Here is a 13,795-nt window from a genome sequence, read left to right on the forward strand (position 1 = left end):
CCCCGGGATCCCTCACCGACCCCCCGGCACCGGCACCGGCATCCCGGGGTTCACCCCGGGACCGGCACCGACCTCTTGTAGCCATCCCCGCTACCGCCCCAAGCCCCCGGACCGGCACTCGGTACCGGCACCGACCCCCCTGTACCGGCACCGGCATCCCGGGACTCACCCCGACACCAGAACCGACCCCCCGGGATCGGGATTGACACCCCGGGACCGGCACCGGCATCCCGGGGCTCACCCCGGGACCAGCACCGACCCCCCGGGATCCTCACCGACCCGCCGGTACCGGCACCGACCCCCCCTGTACCGGCACCAGCATCCTGGCACTGACCCCAGTACTGGCACCGACCTCCAGACTCATTCCCAGTACCATCCTGAGCCCCGGGATCACAGACTCGGTACCGGCACCGGCATCCCGGGACTCACCCCAACACCAGAACCGACCCCCTGGAGCCACCCCCAGTACCACCCTGAGCCCCGGGACTGGGACTCGGTACTGGCACCGGCACCCCAGCACTGACCCCGGTACCAGCACCGACCTCCGGACCCACTCCCAGTACCGCCCGGAGCCCCGGGACCGGGGACTCAGTACCGGCACTGCTATCCCGGGACTGACCCCAGTACCGGCACCCACTGCCCTCTACCAGCACCGGCCCCCAGTACCGGCCCCCAGTGCCACACCAGTCATCCCAGCACTGACCCCAGTACCAGCACCCACTGCCCTCTACCAGCACCGCCCCCAGTACCGGCCCCCAGTGCCACACCAGTCATCCCAGCACTGACCCCGGTACCGGCACCCACTGCCCTCTACCAGCACCAGCCCCCAGTACCGGCCCCCAGTGGCACACCAGTCATCCCAGCGCTGACCCCGGTACCAGCACCCACTGCCCTCTACCAGCACCAGCCCCCAGTACCGGCCCCCAGTGGCACACCAGTCATCCCAGCGCTGACCCCGGTACCAGCACCCACTGCCCTCTACCAGCACCAGCCCCCAGTACCGGCCCCCAGTGGCACACCAGTCATCCCAGCGCTGACCCCGGTACCGGCACCCACTGCCCTCTACCAGCACCGGCCCCCAGTACCGGCCCCCAGTGCCACACCAGTCGTCCCAGCACTGACCCCGGTACCAGCACTGACCCCGGTGCCAGCCCCCCCCCCGCCAGGCCAGTGCGGAGTCACACGAGCCCCTGGGTGCCCCCCAAGGGGTCCCCAAAAGGCCCTCCCTGTCCCTATTCACCCCAACATGTGCTCTGCCCCCCCCCCCCCGACCGGCACAGGTCCTGGGGGGGACACCCCCCCCCCGTCACCCCACGGGAAACACGGGGGTGTCATGCAGAGCTTTACTGTCCGGGGGCAGCGGTGGGGTGGTGGGTGCTGTGGGCACCCAAGGGTGCTGGTGACATCGGGGCTGGGAGGGGGGACGTGCTGTGGGACGGGGGAGGGGGGGGGTGCAGGGGGACCCCTGGGGTAGCCCGCTAGCCCTGGGCACCCCCGGGCTCCTGGGCCTGGCCGGGGGCCAGCTCCTGCGTGTCCTCCTCGGCGGGTGGCCGCGTCCTCTTGAAGAAACCCACCTGGAAGAGGGACACGGTGACACGACCCAAGGGAGGACACCCCGCCGTCGGCCCTGGGGGGCGCCCCATGGCATCACCCCAGGTGCTGCCCCCCCCCCCCCCAGTGCCCGCAGCCCCTTCCCCCAGGGCTGCGTTCCCCATTTCATGGGTCCTTTCAGTGCCATCAGGGTCCCCACCCCCACGGCGGGGTGTCACCGCTGTCCCCAGTGTCCCCCCCACTCACTTTCCACATGAGGAGGATGAGGAGGGTGAGGAGCAGGAGCCCAGCGAGGACCCCCAGTACCACCCACCACACCGGCACGGCCCTCTCGCCCCCGGGGCTGGTGCGCACCACCTCGGTGACAGCCTGTGGAGGGATGAGTGGGTGACACCGCCGCCACCGCCGCCTTGTCCCCGTGTCCCCTGCGCCCGTGCCAGCCCTACCGTGGCCTCCCCGGCGGGCAGGACGCGCGGCCGGACGCGGTAGGGCATGGCCGAGGTGTTGAACCAGGCTCGCGACTGGATGAGGAACTGCTTGAGAAGGTGCTCCGGCTGGGGGACAGACATGGGGACACGTGGGGGACACGTGGGGGACACGGCGCCAGGGGTGCTGGCAGCCAACGGGATACCCGTCACCCTGCACCCGGCGTCCCCAGCACTGCTCTTTGCAGGTCCCCGGGGACCGCCGTGCGGGGAGGGGACGCCCCCGGGGACACAGTGCCACCCTGTCCCCAAGAGGGGACAGTACCTGCTGCAGGGTGTCCATCCAGAGCAGGGCGCGGACGCTCACCAGCGCCCGCTGGTCCTTGGCCAGTTTGGGCACGCGGCAGGCGATGCCCGCGCACGTGGCGTTGCCGCAGTCCTGCGGGACATGGCCGGTGTCACCCCCACCCCCACCCCGACACCCCGGCTCTGCAGGTCCCCCCCGGGGAGCACCCGCTCACCACGAGGACGGGGTCCTCCGCCTCCCGCCGCTCCCGCCGGTGGGTGCCGTTGCGGGGTGCTGCGCCCGTGGGCCGGGGGATGTCCAGCTGGAAGGAGGGGAAGGGTGTGGGGGAACATGCGGACGTACGCCACCTTGACACCCACCCGGCACCCAGCGGGTGGGCGCGGGTCCCCGGGCAGCACCCTACCCGCTGGGCGTTGAGGTCGGGGGGGTTGGTGCAACTCATGCCCCCCTCGGTGCCCAACTCCAGCAGGTAGAACAGGATGAGGCCACCCAACTGGTTGGGGACGGCGAGGTGCAGGGTGACGTCGGTGACGGTGCTGGGACCCTTGTTGTGGAGCTACGGGAGGAGGGTGAGGTGACAGCTAGGAGGGGAGGGTCCCCTCGGGGGCACCCATGGGTGCTGCACCCTACCTGGTAGACGTGCTCCACCTTGATGCCGTGGTCCTCGAGTCGCCGGCTGCCCTCCACCCTGTGCCAGCTCACGGGCAGCACCGTGGTGGCAGGTAGGGAGTTCCTGGTAGGAAGAGGGGGGGGTCAGCGTCCCCTCCCCGGTCCCCTTAGTCCCCTGTCGTCCCCCCCCCCACCTCCCGGTCCCCTGTGTCCCCCCAGACCCTCACCCTCGCAGCTCCATCTCCGCCTGCGCCTCCACAGGTACCGTCACCGTCACCGAAGCGTTGGCAGCACTGGGGCTGTTCTTGCTGCGGGGACACAGAGTGGGGTGAGGGACAGCCACCAAGGTTGGGGACACCATAAGGCCACCAAGTCTTAGGTTGCCCGGGTCCCAACAGTGGGCAGGGGACGGGGGGTGGGCACGGTGTCACCTCTGCAGCTGGAGCTGGAAGGTGATGGCATCACCCATGTCCTCCAGCCCAGACACGCTCAGCTCCATGTCCACGGTGATCTGGGGGGAGAGGCGGGGGGTGGCAGGATGAGGGGTGGGTGACCCACTGCCACCGGCCGTGCCCGGCCCCGACGGCAGGGTGACGGGCTCGGCGGGGGGAAGCCACCACCCCTTACCCGGGCACCCGCCTTCATGGGGTTGCCCAACTCGCAGAGCACCACGTGGCTCCCGTTCTCCTTCCGGGGGTTGCAGCTCAGCTTCTCCTGCCCCTGCGGGGTGGGGACACGGGGAGGTGACACGTCACGGACCCCAACACGCACCAACCACCCCAGGGACACTCATGGTCCAAGGGCAGGGTGTCAGCGCCACCACCCATGGGCACCCCCTGGCACCAGCACGCCCAGCACCCAAATGAAGGGTGATGGCCACCAAGGGCAGGGTGTGAGCCCCACCACCCCGGGCACCCCATGGCACCCATCACCACTGGGCAACCACACTGAGGGTGATGGCCACCAAGGGCAGGGCATGAGCCTCCCCACCCCGGGCACCCCATGGCACCCATCACCACTGGGCAACCACACTGAGGGTGATGGCCACCAAGGACTGAGAATGAGCCCTCCCACCGCGGGCACCCCATGGCACCCATCGCCACTGGGCAACCACACTGAGGGTGATGGCCACCAAGGGCAGGGTGTAAGCCCCACCACCCCGGGCACCCCATGGCACCCATTGCCACTGGGCAACCACACTGAGGGTGATGGCCACCAAGGACTGAGAATGAGCCCTCCCACCGCGGGCACCCCATGGCACCCATCGCCACTGGGAAACCACACTGAGGGTGATGGCCACCAAGGGCAGGGTGTGAGCCCCACCACCCCAGGCAACCCATGGCACCCATCACCACTGGGCAACCACACTGAGGGTGATGGCCACCAAGGACTGAGAATGAGCCCTCCCACCGCGGGCACCCCATGGCACCCATTGCCACTGGGCAACCACACTGAGGGTGATGGCCACCAAGGACTGAGAATGAGCCCTCCCACCGCGGGCACCCCATGGCACCCATCGCCACTGGGCAACCACACTGAGGGTGATGGCCACCAAGGGCAGGGCATGACCCCCCCCACCCCGGGCACCCCCTCGCCGGGCACCCACCGGGATGCTGCTGCGTGCCGCCTGGTAGTGGGTGCCGGGGGGCAACTGCACCCGCAGCTCGGCCTCGAAGGCGCCTTCGCCCTCGTTGGTGGCGTTGGCGCGCAGGCGCAGAGTGGCCTCCGCCCCGATGAGCAGGCGCCGGCTGGGGCTGGAGGGGTTGGGGACAGATGGGGACAGGGCTCAGCACCCCGGGGTGACAGCGGGCACCCTCCCTCGCCCGGCCGGGCGCTCACGTGTCGGCCAGCAGGCGCAGGTCAGGGACGCAGAGGTTGTCCTCACCACAGTCCTCCAGTATGATGTGGGTCTGGGAGGGAGGAGGGGAATGGGGGGGGTGGGGGCAGGGGAGGGGACAGAGGGGGACATGGGGACAGGGGAAGGTGCGGGATGGGGAGTCACTGGGGACAAGAGTGGGTAAAGAGGGGACATCCCAGGGAGGGATGGGGGACAGGGAGGGGTACGGAGGGGACATCCCGGGGAGGGACAGGGGACAATGATGGGTATGGAGGGGACATCCCAGGGATGGATGGGGGACAGTGAGGGCCACTGGAGGGACATCCCAGGGAGGGACTGGGGACAGTGAGGGGTATGGAGGGGACATCCCAGGGAGGGACTGGGGATGGTGAGGGGTACAGAGGGGACATCCCGGGGACGGACGGGGGACAGTGAGGGTATGGAGGGGACATCCCAGGGAGTGAGCAAGGGACAGCAGGGGGGACATCCCATGGAGCGACGGGGGCAGCAGGGAGGGTGGGGAGCACATCCCCAGGGGGGTAATGGGAACACTGGGGAAGGACAATCTGAGGAGGGAGCAGGGACAGCGGGGGAGGCAGGGGGGACATCCCACAGAAGCATTGGGGACAGTGGGAAGGACAGGGGCTGTGTCCCAAGGAGGGGTTGGGGACACTGGGGACGGGTTGGGGACACTGGGGATGGGCTGGGGACCGTGGGGTCGGAGCACAGCGGTGGCAGCGGGTGCCCCGGGCTGGGGGTACCCAGACGTGCCATGGCCCAAGCGTGGGGACGAGCCCACCCCGGGGCCCCGCGGCGATGTCCCCGGCTCAGCCGGGTGTCCCCCCACCTGCGCCTGCACCAGGGTGTCCCCGTAGAGCACCAGCCCCGGTCCCCCCCCGGGCAGCGCCAGGCTCAGGCTCAGCGCCACCGGGCTCAGCTTGTCCTTGAAGTCGGCCTCGTCCTGGGGACACCCATGGGCACAGCACCCCCGTGGGCACCCGCCCCCACCCTCCCCCGTGGTCCCCCACCTGGGCTGGGGACACTGCTGTCCCCATCCCTGTCCCCATCCCGGCTGGAGATGCCACTGTCACCATCCCTGTCCCCCTCCCAGCTGGAGATACCACTGTTCCCATCCCTGTCCACATCCCGGCTGGACATGCCACCATCCCCATCCCTGTCCACATCCCGGCTGGAGATGCCACTGTCACCATCCCTGTCCCCCTCCCAGCTGGAGATGCCACTGTCCCCATCCCTGTCCACATCCCGGCTGGAGATGCCACTGTCACCATCCCTGTCCCCCTCCCAGCTGGAGATGCCACCATCCCCATCCCTGTCCACATCCCATCTAGGGATGCCACTGTCCCCATCCCTGTCCCCATCCCTCTCCCGTACCCTTCTTGGGATGGGGACAGTAGCTCCTTGAGTTGGGGATGCAACTTTCTGTCCCCATCCCTGTCCCCATCCCGGCTGGAGATGCCACTGTCCCCATCCCTGTCCACATCCCATCTGGGGATGCCACCGTCACCATCCCTGTCCCCCACCCTCCTTAGGCTGGGGATGCCACCATCCCCAGCCATGCCAGCCAGTGCTGGCACTGTCCCCCTACCCGCAGGTAGGCGGTGAGGTTGTGGCACAGGGGGGTTGTCCCCGGGGCCAGCTCCAGCGCCCTGTGCCAGGACGACTGGTGGCCCTGCAGCAGCAGGACCCTCCGGGACAACTTGGGCTTGAGCCGGTCCAGCTGCAGCTCAGCGTCCAGGTCTGGCGGGGCACAGCGGGCATGGGGGGGACACACGGACACACATGGCACCGGTGACACCCCTAGTCACACCCTTGTCCCCCCCGGGTGACACCGGCACTCACGGATGCTCTGGGGGATGCTCTGGCCCGTCACACTGACGCACAGCACCACGGGGAAGCTGCGAGGGGGACAGCACCCAGGGGGGCTCAGGGACCTGCCGCCATCCCCGGGGCGATGTCCCCATGGCGGTGGTGTCCCCGCGGCGGTGGCGTCCCCGCGGCGGTGTCCCCATCACACGGCTCACCAGCTGACGCGGGTGTCAGAGCCGGGCAGGACACACGCCAGCAGTTCGGGGTTCAACCCATCGGGGACGCTCAGCTGGGTCCGGGCCACCACCACGGGCTGTCCCCTGGGAGACGGGGACAGAGCTGAGGTGCCGGGGGGAGCCAGGCAGGGACCCCCCCCGGGCCATGCTGCCACCGGAGCCAGCGGGACGGGCGCTCACCGGTACACGGCCACCTTGGCCACCCCGTAAGCCCCCACCAGCAGATCTGCAGGGAAAAAGAGAGGGGTGGGTCGGTGACAGGGTGGGTGGCACTGGGGTGACACGACGGTGACCGGGTGGCAGGGCCGTACCTGGGTAGCCGTTGCCATCCAGGTCGGTGGCACCGCGCAGGGCGAAGCCGAAGGCGGCCGGGCCGGGGAAGGGACTGTCGAGGCGTTGGGTGGGCACCGCCATCAACCCCTCGCTCTGCCCGCGGAAGATGAAGACCTGTCCACCGCCACCGTCACCCCCCAGCGGGGCACCCACGGCCACGTCTGGGGACACAGGGGACGTGAGCACCCCATCCCGGCACCGCCACCCAGCCGGCTGCTCCTGCCTCAGTTTCCCCAATAGTTTAGACCGGGGACGGTGACACGCGCCCACCCCACCCCCTCCCCTCCCCGCCACCCCCATTCCAGACTGGTGTTACCGCCGTAGCCGTCCTTGTCCAGGTCCCCGAGGCTGGCGATGGCGGCGGCGAAGCGGCCGTAGGGTTGGGTGCCCGTCAGGGTCTGGGGGGGCTCGGTGAGGGGTTGCTGGTGCCGCCCCCCCCCCAGGTAGAGGTAGAGGCGCCCCACTTCGCTGCGCTGGCCGTCGGGGTGCCGCCCCATGTACAGGGGGGCACCCACCAGCACGTCGTCCCGCCTGTGCCCGGCGCGGGGGTCACGGTCAGGATTAGAGTCCCCGGATTTGGGGTTTGGTGACACCCCAGGGGTGTGCCGGGCAAGGGGCAGCACCCTAGGGTGCCCCCGTGGGGGGATGTGGCGGTGGTGGTGGGAGGGGACACACACGACACGACAGTCCTGGCTCTCACCCGTCCCCGTTGACGTCGGCCACGGCCACCGTGTGCCCGAAGTACGATGCCACCTGGAAAGGGGCAGGGTGGCACCGGGGGGGTGGGGCAGAGTGGGGGTCGTGCCAGGGCACTGGAGGGTGCGCGGGGGGGTGGGGGGGGGCAGCTGGGTTCTGGGGTGCTATGGGGTAGGGGGACCAGCTGGGTGCTGGGGGGGGTGAGGGGACAATGGGCAGGGTGGCAGCGGGCACCAGGGAGCCATGGGGCGCTGGGAGGGGACAGTGGGGTAAGGGGGGCGCTGGGGGCAGTGGGAAAACCACCGGGGGCGGTGGGGCAGGGGGGCAGTGGGTGCCGTGGGGCGGTGGGGCAGTGTGGGGGGGGTACCTGCTCGCTGGCGATGCCCTGCAGTCGGCGTAGGGTCATCCCCGCACTGAAGATCTCCACCTGCCCAGAGCAGCGTCAGGTCCCGTCCCCAGCCCGGGGTGCCACCCCCTGTCCCAGCGATGTCCCCGCCACCGGGTGCCACTCACCTCGCCCCTCGTGTTGCTCTTGTTGGGGACCCCCACCACGTACTCTGCGGGGGACGAGAGCTCTGAGTGACCCCCACCGTGGCACTGGGGTGGGTATGGGGGGCACCGGGATACCCCCAGCACTGGGGTGGGCACAGAGATGCCCCCCGTCACCGGGGGTGGCCGTGTGGGCACAGAGAGGGACAGGACTCCTGAGTTGGCACAACGCGTGTCCCGGAGCCCAGGGGTGCCCAGGACCCGTGTGTGTCCCCCCACCCCGGCAGGTGGCCTTGGTCCCCGCGTACCTTTGGTTTTGGGATTGGCATCGAACTCGCCCACGGCTACGGAGTACCCTGAAGGGAGACGGGCACCGGTGAGCCCCACAGGAGGCGGCTATGGGGCAGAGCTGCCCCACGCCCGCTGCTCACCCCGGTACCCGTCCTCGTACTCCGTGGACATCAGTTCTTCCGTGGGCCGCCCCGGGCGCTCCGGCCACAGCAGGGATGTGCCATGGAAGCGGGCGAGGATGGCATCCACCTCCACCGAGTACAGGAGCCCTGGGGGACACCGGGGCGGGCACCGGCGCTGACGGGGCACCCACTGGCCCCCAGGCCGGGCTGCCAGTGCCGCTGCGGGTGGCACCTATGGGGGTGCCCCATCCCCGGTGCCCTCCTCCCGCTGTGCCCACCCAAGGGTGAGTGCCCCGGCAATGCCCGGTGGGCAGGACTCACCCGTGAAGTAGTACCCGCCGGGGGCACCCAGCACCAGCGTGCCGTCCTGCGGGACCAGCTGGCGTCAGCATCCAGCCTGGGGCACCCCTTCTCTGGCACCCCCATCCAGCATCTCCCACCCCAGCATCCCCCCCAGCACCCCCCACCACAGCATCCCCCACCACAGTACCCTCACCCCAGCACAACCCCCCCCAGCACCCTCCACCACAGCATCCCCCATCCCAGGACCCTCATCCCAGCAGACACCACCCCAGCATCCCCCTCCCAGCACCCCAACCCCAGCAACACCCCCAGCATCCCCCCCCAGCACGCCCCCAGGCATCTCCCACTCCAGCATCCCCCACCACAGCACACTCACCCCAGCATCTCCCCAGCATCCCCCCCAGCATCTCCCACCCCAGCACCCTCACCCCAGCATCCCCCCCAGCACCTCCCACCACAGCATCCCCCGCCACAGCACACTCACCCCAGCATCCCCCCAGCACCCCCCACCCCAGCATCTCCTACCCCAGCATCTCCCCCCCCAGCATCCCCCCCAGCACCCTCCACCCCAGCATCCCCCACCCCAGGACCCTCATCCCAGCAGACACCACCCCAGCAACCCCCCCACATCCCCCCCCCCAGCACCCCCCCAGACATCTCCCACTCCAGCACCCCCCACCCCAGCATCCCCCCCCACCCCAGCACCCCCACCCGGGTACCATCCCGGGCCACACCCTCTGCATCCCCGGCAGCATCCCCATGGGCATCCCGGGGGGTACCCAGACACGCTGCCCCCCCCCCACCCCCCAAAAGCACCCGTCTCACCGGGGTGACGGCCGCGCTGAAGCCGATCTCGCAGTAACGCCGGTCGTAGGCTGCGGGCAGAGGGCAGGGGGTCAGCCCCACAGGGGTGGGCACAGAGATGCCCCCCGTCACCAGGGGTGGCCGTGTGGGCACAGAGAGGGACAGGACTCCTGGAGCTGGAACAACGCGTGTCCCGGAGCCCAGGGGTGCCCAGGACCCGTGTGTGTCCCCCCACCCTGGCAGGTGGCCTTGGTCCCCGCGTAACTTTGGCACCCACCACCCGCCCTCACCGTAGCGGCTCTGGCGGTAGGCGCTGGCCATGAGCTGGTCGCGGCAGGGCGAGTACCAGGCGACGCGTCGCAGCCCCGGAGCCCCCACAAAGCAGACGCCCGTCGGGGTGCGGAAAGCCTCCTGCTGCCCTTCCATGGCGTTCCAGTGCTGCAGCGGGGCGCAGGCCTGGGGACGGGGATGGGAACGGGGTGGGTGCCCACCACCCAAATTGCCCACCCACCCGCCGGCTGCACCCACCACCAGTTTGCCGTCCCAGCTGGTGACGGACGCTCCCAGCCACTGGTGCGATTTGTAGGTGTGGAGTTTCAAGTCGTTTTGGGTCTCCGTCTCATCTCCTGGGGGAGTGGGAGAGGGGGGAGAGTGCTGGGTTGGTGACCCCCACCCCCCTGCGCCCACCCACCGCCCCCACGGCACCCACGTACCCGCAGCGTCTATGGGGAGGGGGTGGCAGGGGGTCTCGCCGGGGGGCCAGGAGCAGAGGAAGACGGCGCCGGGCTGAGCCACGTCGGGCTGGGAGGTGTTGGCACGAGGTGCCCCCACCACCACGCTGGGCCTGGGGAAGGGGGGGACACACACAAAGGGGGTGTCAGGGTGGGGGAACGGGTGCCCTGCCCGTCCCCGGCACCCCGGCGTGTCCCTACCTGCCCTCCGTCCTGTGGAAATCCAGGGCGAAACCGAAATAACTGCCGGGGGGTCCTTCGTACACTGTGGGGGGTTCCCGGAGGAGCCCTATGGCGGGGGCTGAGCGCGGCCCCCCGAAAAGCAGCAGGGCCCAAAGCAGGGCAGCAGCAGCCCCCATCGCCACCCCGAAATGCGACCGGCACAGCCCCGGCACAGCGTGTGACCCGCTTATCTCCGAGGACGCAGCCGGGGACGGGGGACGCAGGAAGGGCCCCCCCCCCCTCCCCCCCCCCCCACAACCATCAACCGCAACTGCCAAAGGGGTCGTAACCAAAGGGGGCATAGAGGGGGACCTGTCGCTTTTGGCCGGGGATGGAGGTGCCTGGCGGGGGGTGGCAGTGCCACGGGGGGACACGGCGAGGGGTTGGGGGGGATGGGGGGGACGACATGGCCATGGCAAGAAGGGGCACAACCGCCTGTGCCCACCACCCTCCTTCCGCCGGGGCCGAATCCGGCCCTCGGCCGGCCCCGCGGTTGCCTATCTCGGGGTGCAGGTGGCCGCAGCCCGGCCAGCGGAAACACGGCGGGGAGGGGGGACAACCGCGGGGTCCATCGTCCCCTGAAGTCCCCTCTGCAGCCGGATGGGACAGACATGGGGGGGTGGGGGGGCACCTGGCTCCCCGCTCTCACCCCCCTCCTCCAGGATCACGCGTCGCCGCCAAAGCGGTGGCTTTTGGGGACACCCCGTGGAGGGAGCAGGGCTGGGGCAGCCCGGCGGTGGCGAGGGGACGGGTGACATCCCAGAGCCCGGTGAACAAGGGAAGGGGGGGTCCCTGTCCTTGTCGGGGGGGACACAGCAGGTCAGGGCTCCCGGGGCGTCTGGGGACAGTGCCCACCGGACAGTCAGCTCAGCACCCGCTCGGCAGCACCCACGTGGCCCCTTCGGCCGAACCAACTTGTGGAGTTAATTTAAATATGCTTAATTAAGGGCACTAGAGCTGCCGCAGGGGGGGGGGGGGGGGGGGGGGGGGGGGCTCCGCTTGCCCACCTGGAGCTGGTGGCAGCGAAAGGCAGCGGAGCATCTCGCGGCCCCCTGTGCGGAAAAGGGGTCTCCATCCTTTTTATTAATCTACTCTGAAGCTGCAGGTGGGGACCACGGGGGGGGCTGCGGGGTCTTGGGCTCCCCCCAGGGGGCACAGGGTGGTCCCCACCGTCCCCAAGCAGCACCGCAGCCCCCAGCGCCGCGTCTGCACCGGCCCTTCGGAGCAGCTGGAAGGCAGCCGGAGCCTCTGGGCTGCCGGGGAGTAGGTGGAATGGGAAAGCGGTGGGATTTGAGCCGAAGTTGGGGCTCAGCCCATGTTGGGGGGCGTTTGGGGCTCGGGAAGGGTTTGGCTGAGCTCAGGTCACTCTGCGCAGCGTGACGGGGGACACGGAGGGCCGGGAGGGAGGTGTCCATCCAGGCTGGCGGCGTTTGGTTTCTTCCTTTAACCAAATTGGGAGTTTTTATTAAGAAAACAGAGGCCGGTGCTCCTCAGCCCGACACCCCCCCCCTCCTCCTCTGGCGCTCCGGCAAAGGCAGGGGGCCACCAGCAAAGCCCCGACTTCGGCTCAAATCCCACCGCTTTCCCATTCCACCTACTCCCCGGCAGCCCAGAGGCTCCGGCTGCCTTCCAGCTGCTCCGAAGGGCCGGTGCAGACGCGGCGCTGGGGGCTGCGGTGCTGCTTGGGGACGGCGGGGACCATCCTGTGCCCCCTGGGGGGAGCCCAGGACCCCGCAGTCCCCTCGTGGTCCCCATCTCGCTTCTCACCTGCAGCTTTAATACCTGGAGAGGGGCACGGCGGGCAACGTCCCACGACACCGAGCTGGATGGGCCAGAACCTGCTCCACCATCAACTGCAGAGGTGAGGGCGGTGGTGGCAGAAGCACACTCGCCCCCGGCTCTGCCTTCTGCCGGGGGTTAGTGCCACCTCCCAGCAGAAGTACGTTCAGGGACAACGCTGCAGCCCGGGTCAAAAGCTGCTGAGGAGGGAAAAAAATAAAACATGAGGAGGGCTGGAAAAGCCGACGTCATGAAGCGCTGCTGCTGGCAGAGTACAGAGAGGTGGCACCATCCGCTGTGCCACCATCAAGCAAGACCTGGGCAGGCTGGAGAGTTGGGTGGAGAGGAACCTCATGAAGTTCAACACGGACAAGTGTAGGGTACTGCGTCTGGAGAGGAACAACACCATGCACCAGTACAGGCTGGGGGCTGACCTCCTGGAGAGCAGCTCTGTGGAAAGGGACCGGGGAGTCCTGGTGGCCAACAGGATGCCCATGAGCCAAGAGTGTGCCCTGGTGGCCAAGAAGGCCAGTGGCATCCTGGGGGGCATCAAGCAGAGCGTGGTCAGCAGGGCGAGGGAGGTCATCCTCCCCCTCTGCTCTGCCCTGGGGAGGCCACATCTGGAGCACTGTGACCAGTTCGGGGCTCCCCGGGTCAAGAGGGACAGAGAACTGCTGGAGAGGGTCCAGTGGAGGCTGTGGAGATGCTCAGGGACTGGAACATCTCTCTGCTGAGGAGAGGCTGAGAGCCCCGGGGCTGTTCCGCCCGGGGAAGAGAAGGCTGAGAGGGGATCTCAGCAGTGCTCATCAATATCTGCAGAGCGGTGGCAAGAGGATGGGGCCAGACTCCTTCCAGTGGTGCCCAGTGACGGGACAAGGGGCAACGGGCACAAACTGGAGCAGAGGAAGTTCCATCTGAACCTGAGGTGGGACTTCTCTCCTGTGCGGGCGGCAGAGCACTGGCACAGCTGCCCAGAGAGGGGGGGAGTCTCCCCCTCTGGAGCCATTCCAAACCCGCCTGGAGGTGTCCTGTGCCACTGCTGGAGGTGCCCCTGCTCTGGCGGGGGGTGGCACTGGGGGAGCTCCAGAGGGCCCTTCCAACTACCCCAAGCACTCGGTGATCCCCGCTCGCAGGGGCTGGTACTTCTCCTCCACCTCTCTGCCTCTGTCAGAGGACACATGGATGGATGGACCTTTGGTCTGGCCTCCAGCAGTGCCCGAGGCACACACGGGA

At 69.3% G+C, this 13,795-nt stretch overlaps 1 protein-coding gene across 1 annotated transcript; it reads right to left on the reverse strand.

Annotated features, from left to right (window-relative positions):
- Window positions 1-1,329: 1,329 nt before the first annotated feature.
- Window positions 1,330-10,920, reverse strand: ITGA2B (integrin subunit alpha 2b; the record flags this gene model as incomplete). The annotated part of the gene is made up of 30 exons (XM_082495115.1): window positions 1,330-1,574; window positions 1,798-1,920; window positions 1,998-2,105; window positions 2,302-2,415; window positions 2,498-2,584; window positions 2,687-2,839; window positions 2,914-3,016; window positions 3,120-3,200; window positions 3,324-3,403; window positions 3,520-3,612; window positions 4,499-4,646; window positions 4,732-4,802; window positions 5,577-5,690; window positions 6,336-6,487; window positions 6,590-6,645; window positions 6,772-6,876; window positions 6,973-7,018; window positions 7,104-7,286; window positions 7,442-7,656; window positions 7,826-7,878; window positions 8,189-8,248; window positions 8,335-8,378; window positions 8,619-8,666; window positions 8,742-8,870; window positions 9,045-9,090; window positions 9,852-9,901; window positions 10,121-10,286; window positions 10,359-10,456; window positions 10,544-10,674; window positions 10,763-10,920. 30 exons carry the CDS (start codon window positions 10,918-10,920, stop codon window positions 1,479-1,481), a joined length of 3,111 nt encoding a protein of 1,036 aa, XP_082351241.1. The 3' UTR covers window positions 1,330-1,478.
- Between the last annotated feature and the right edge of the window lie 2,875 nt (window positions 10,921-13,795).

Source organism: Vanellus vanellus, assembly GCF_965231255.1.
Source record: "Vanellus vanellus genome assembly, chromosome: 24".
In the NCBI taxonomy this organism is placed as follows: domain Eukaryota; kingdom Metazoa; phylum Chordata; class Aves; order Charadriiformes; family Charadriidae; genus Vanellus; species Vanellus vanellus.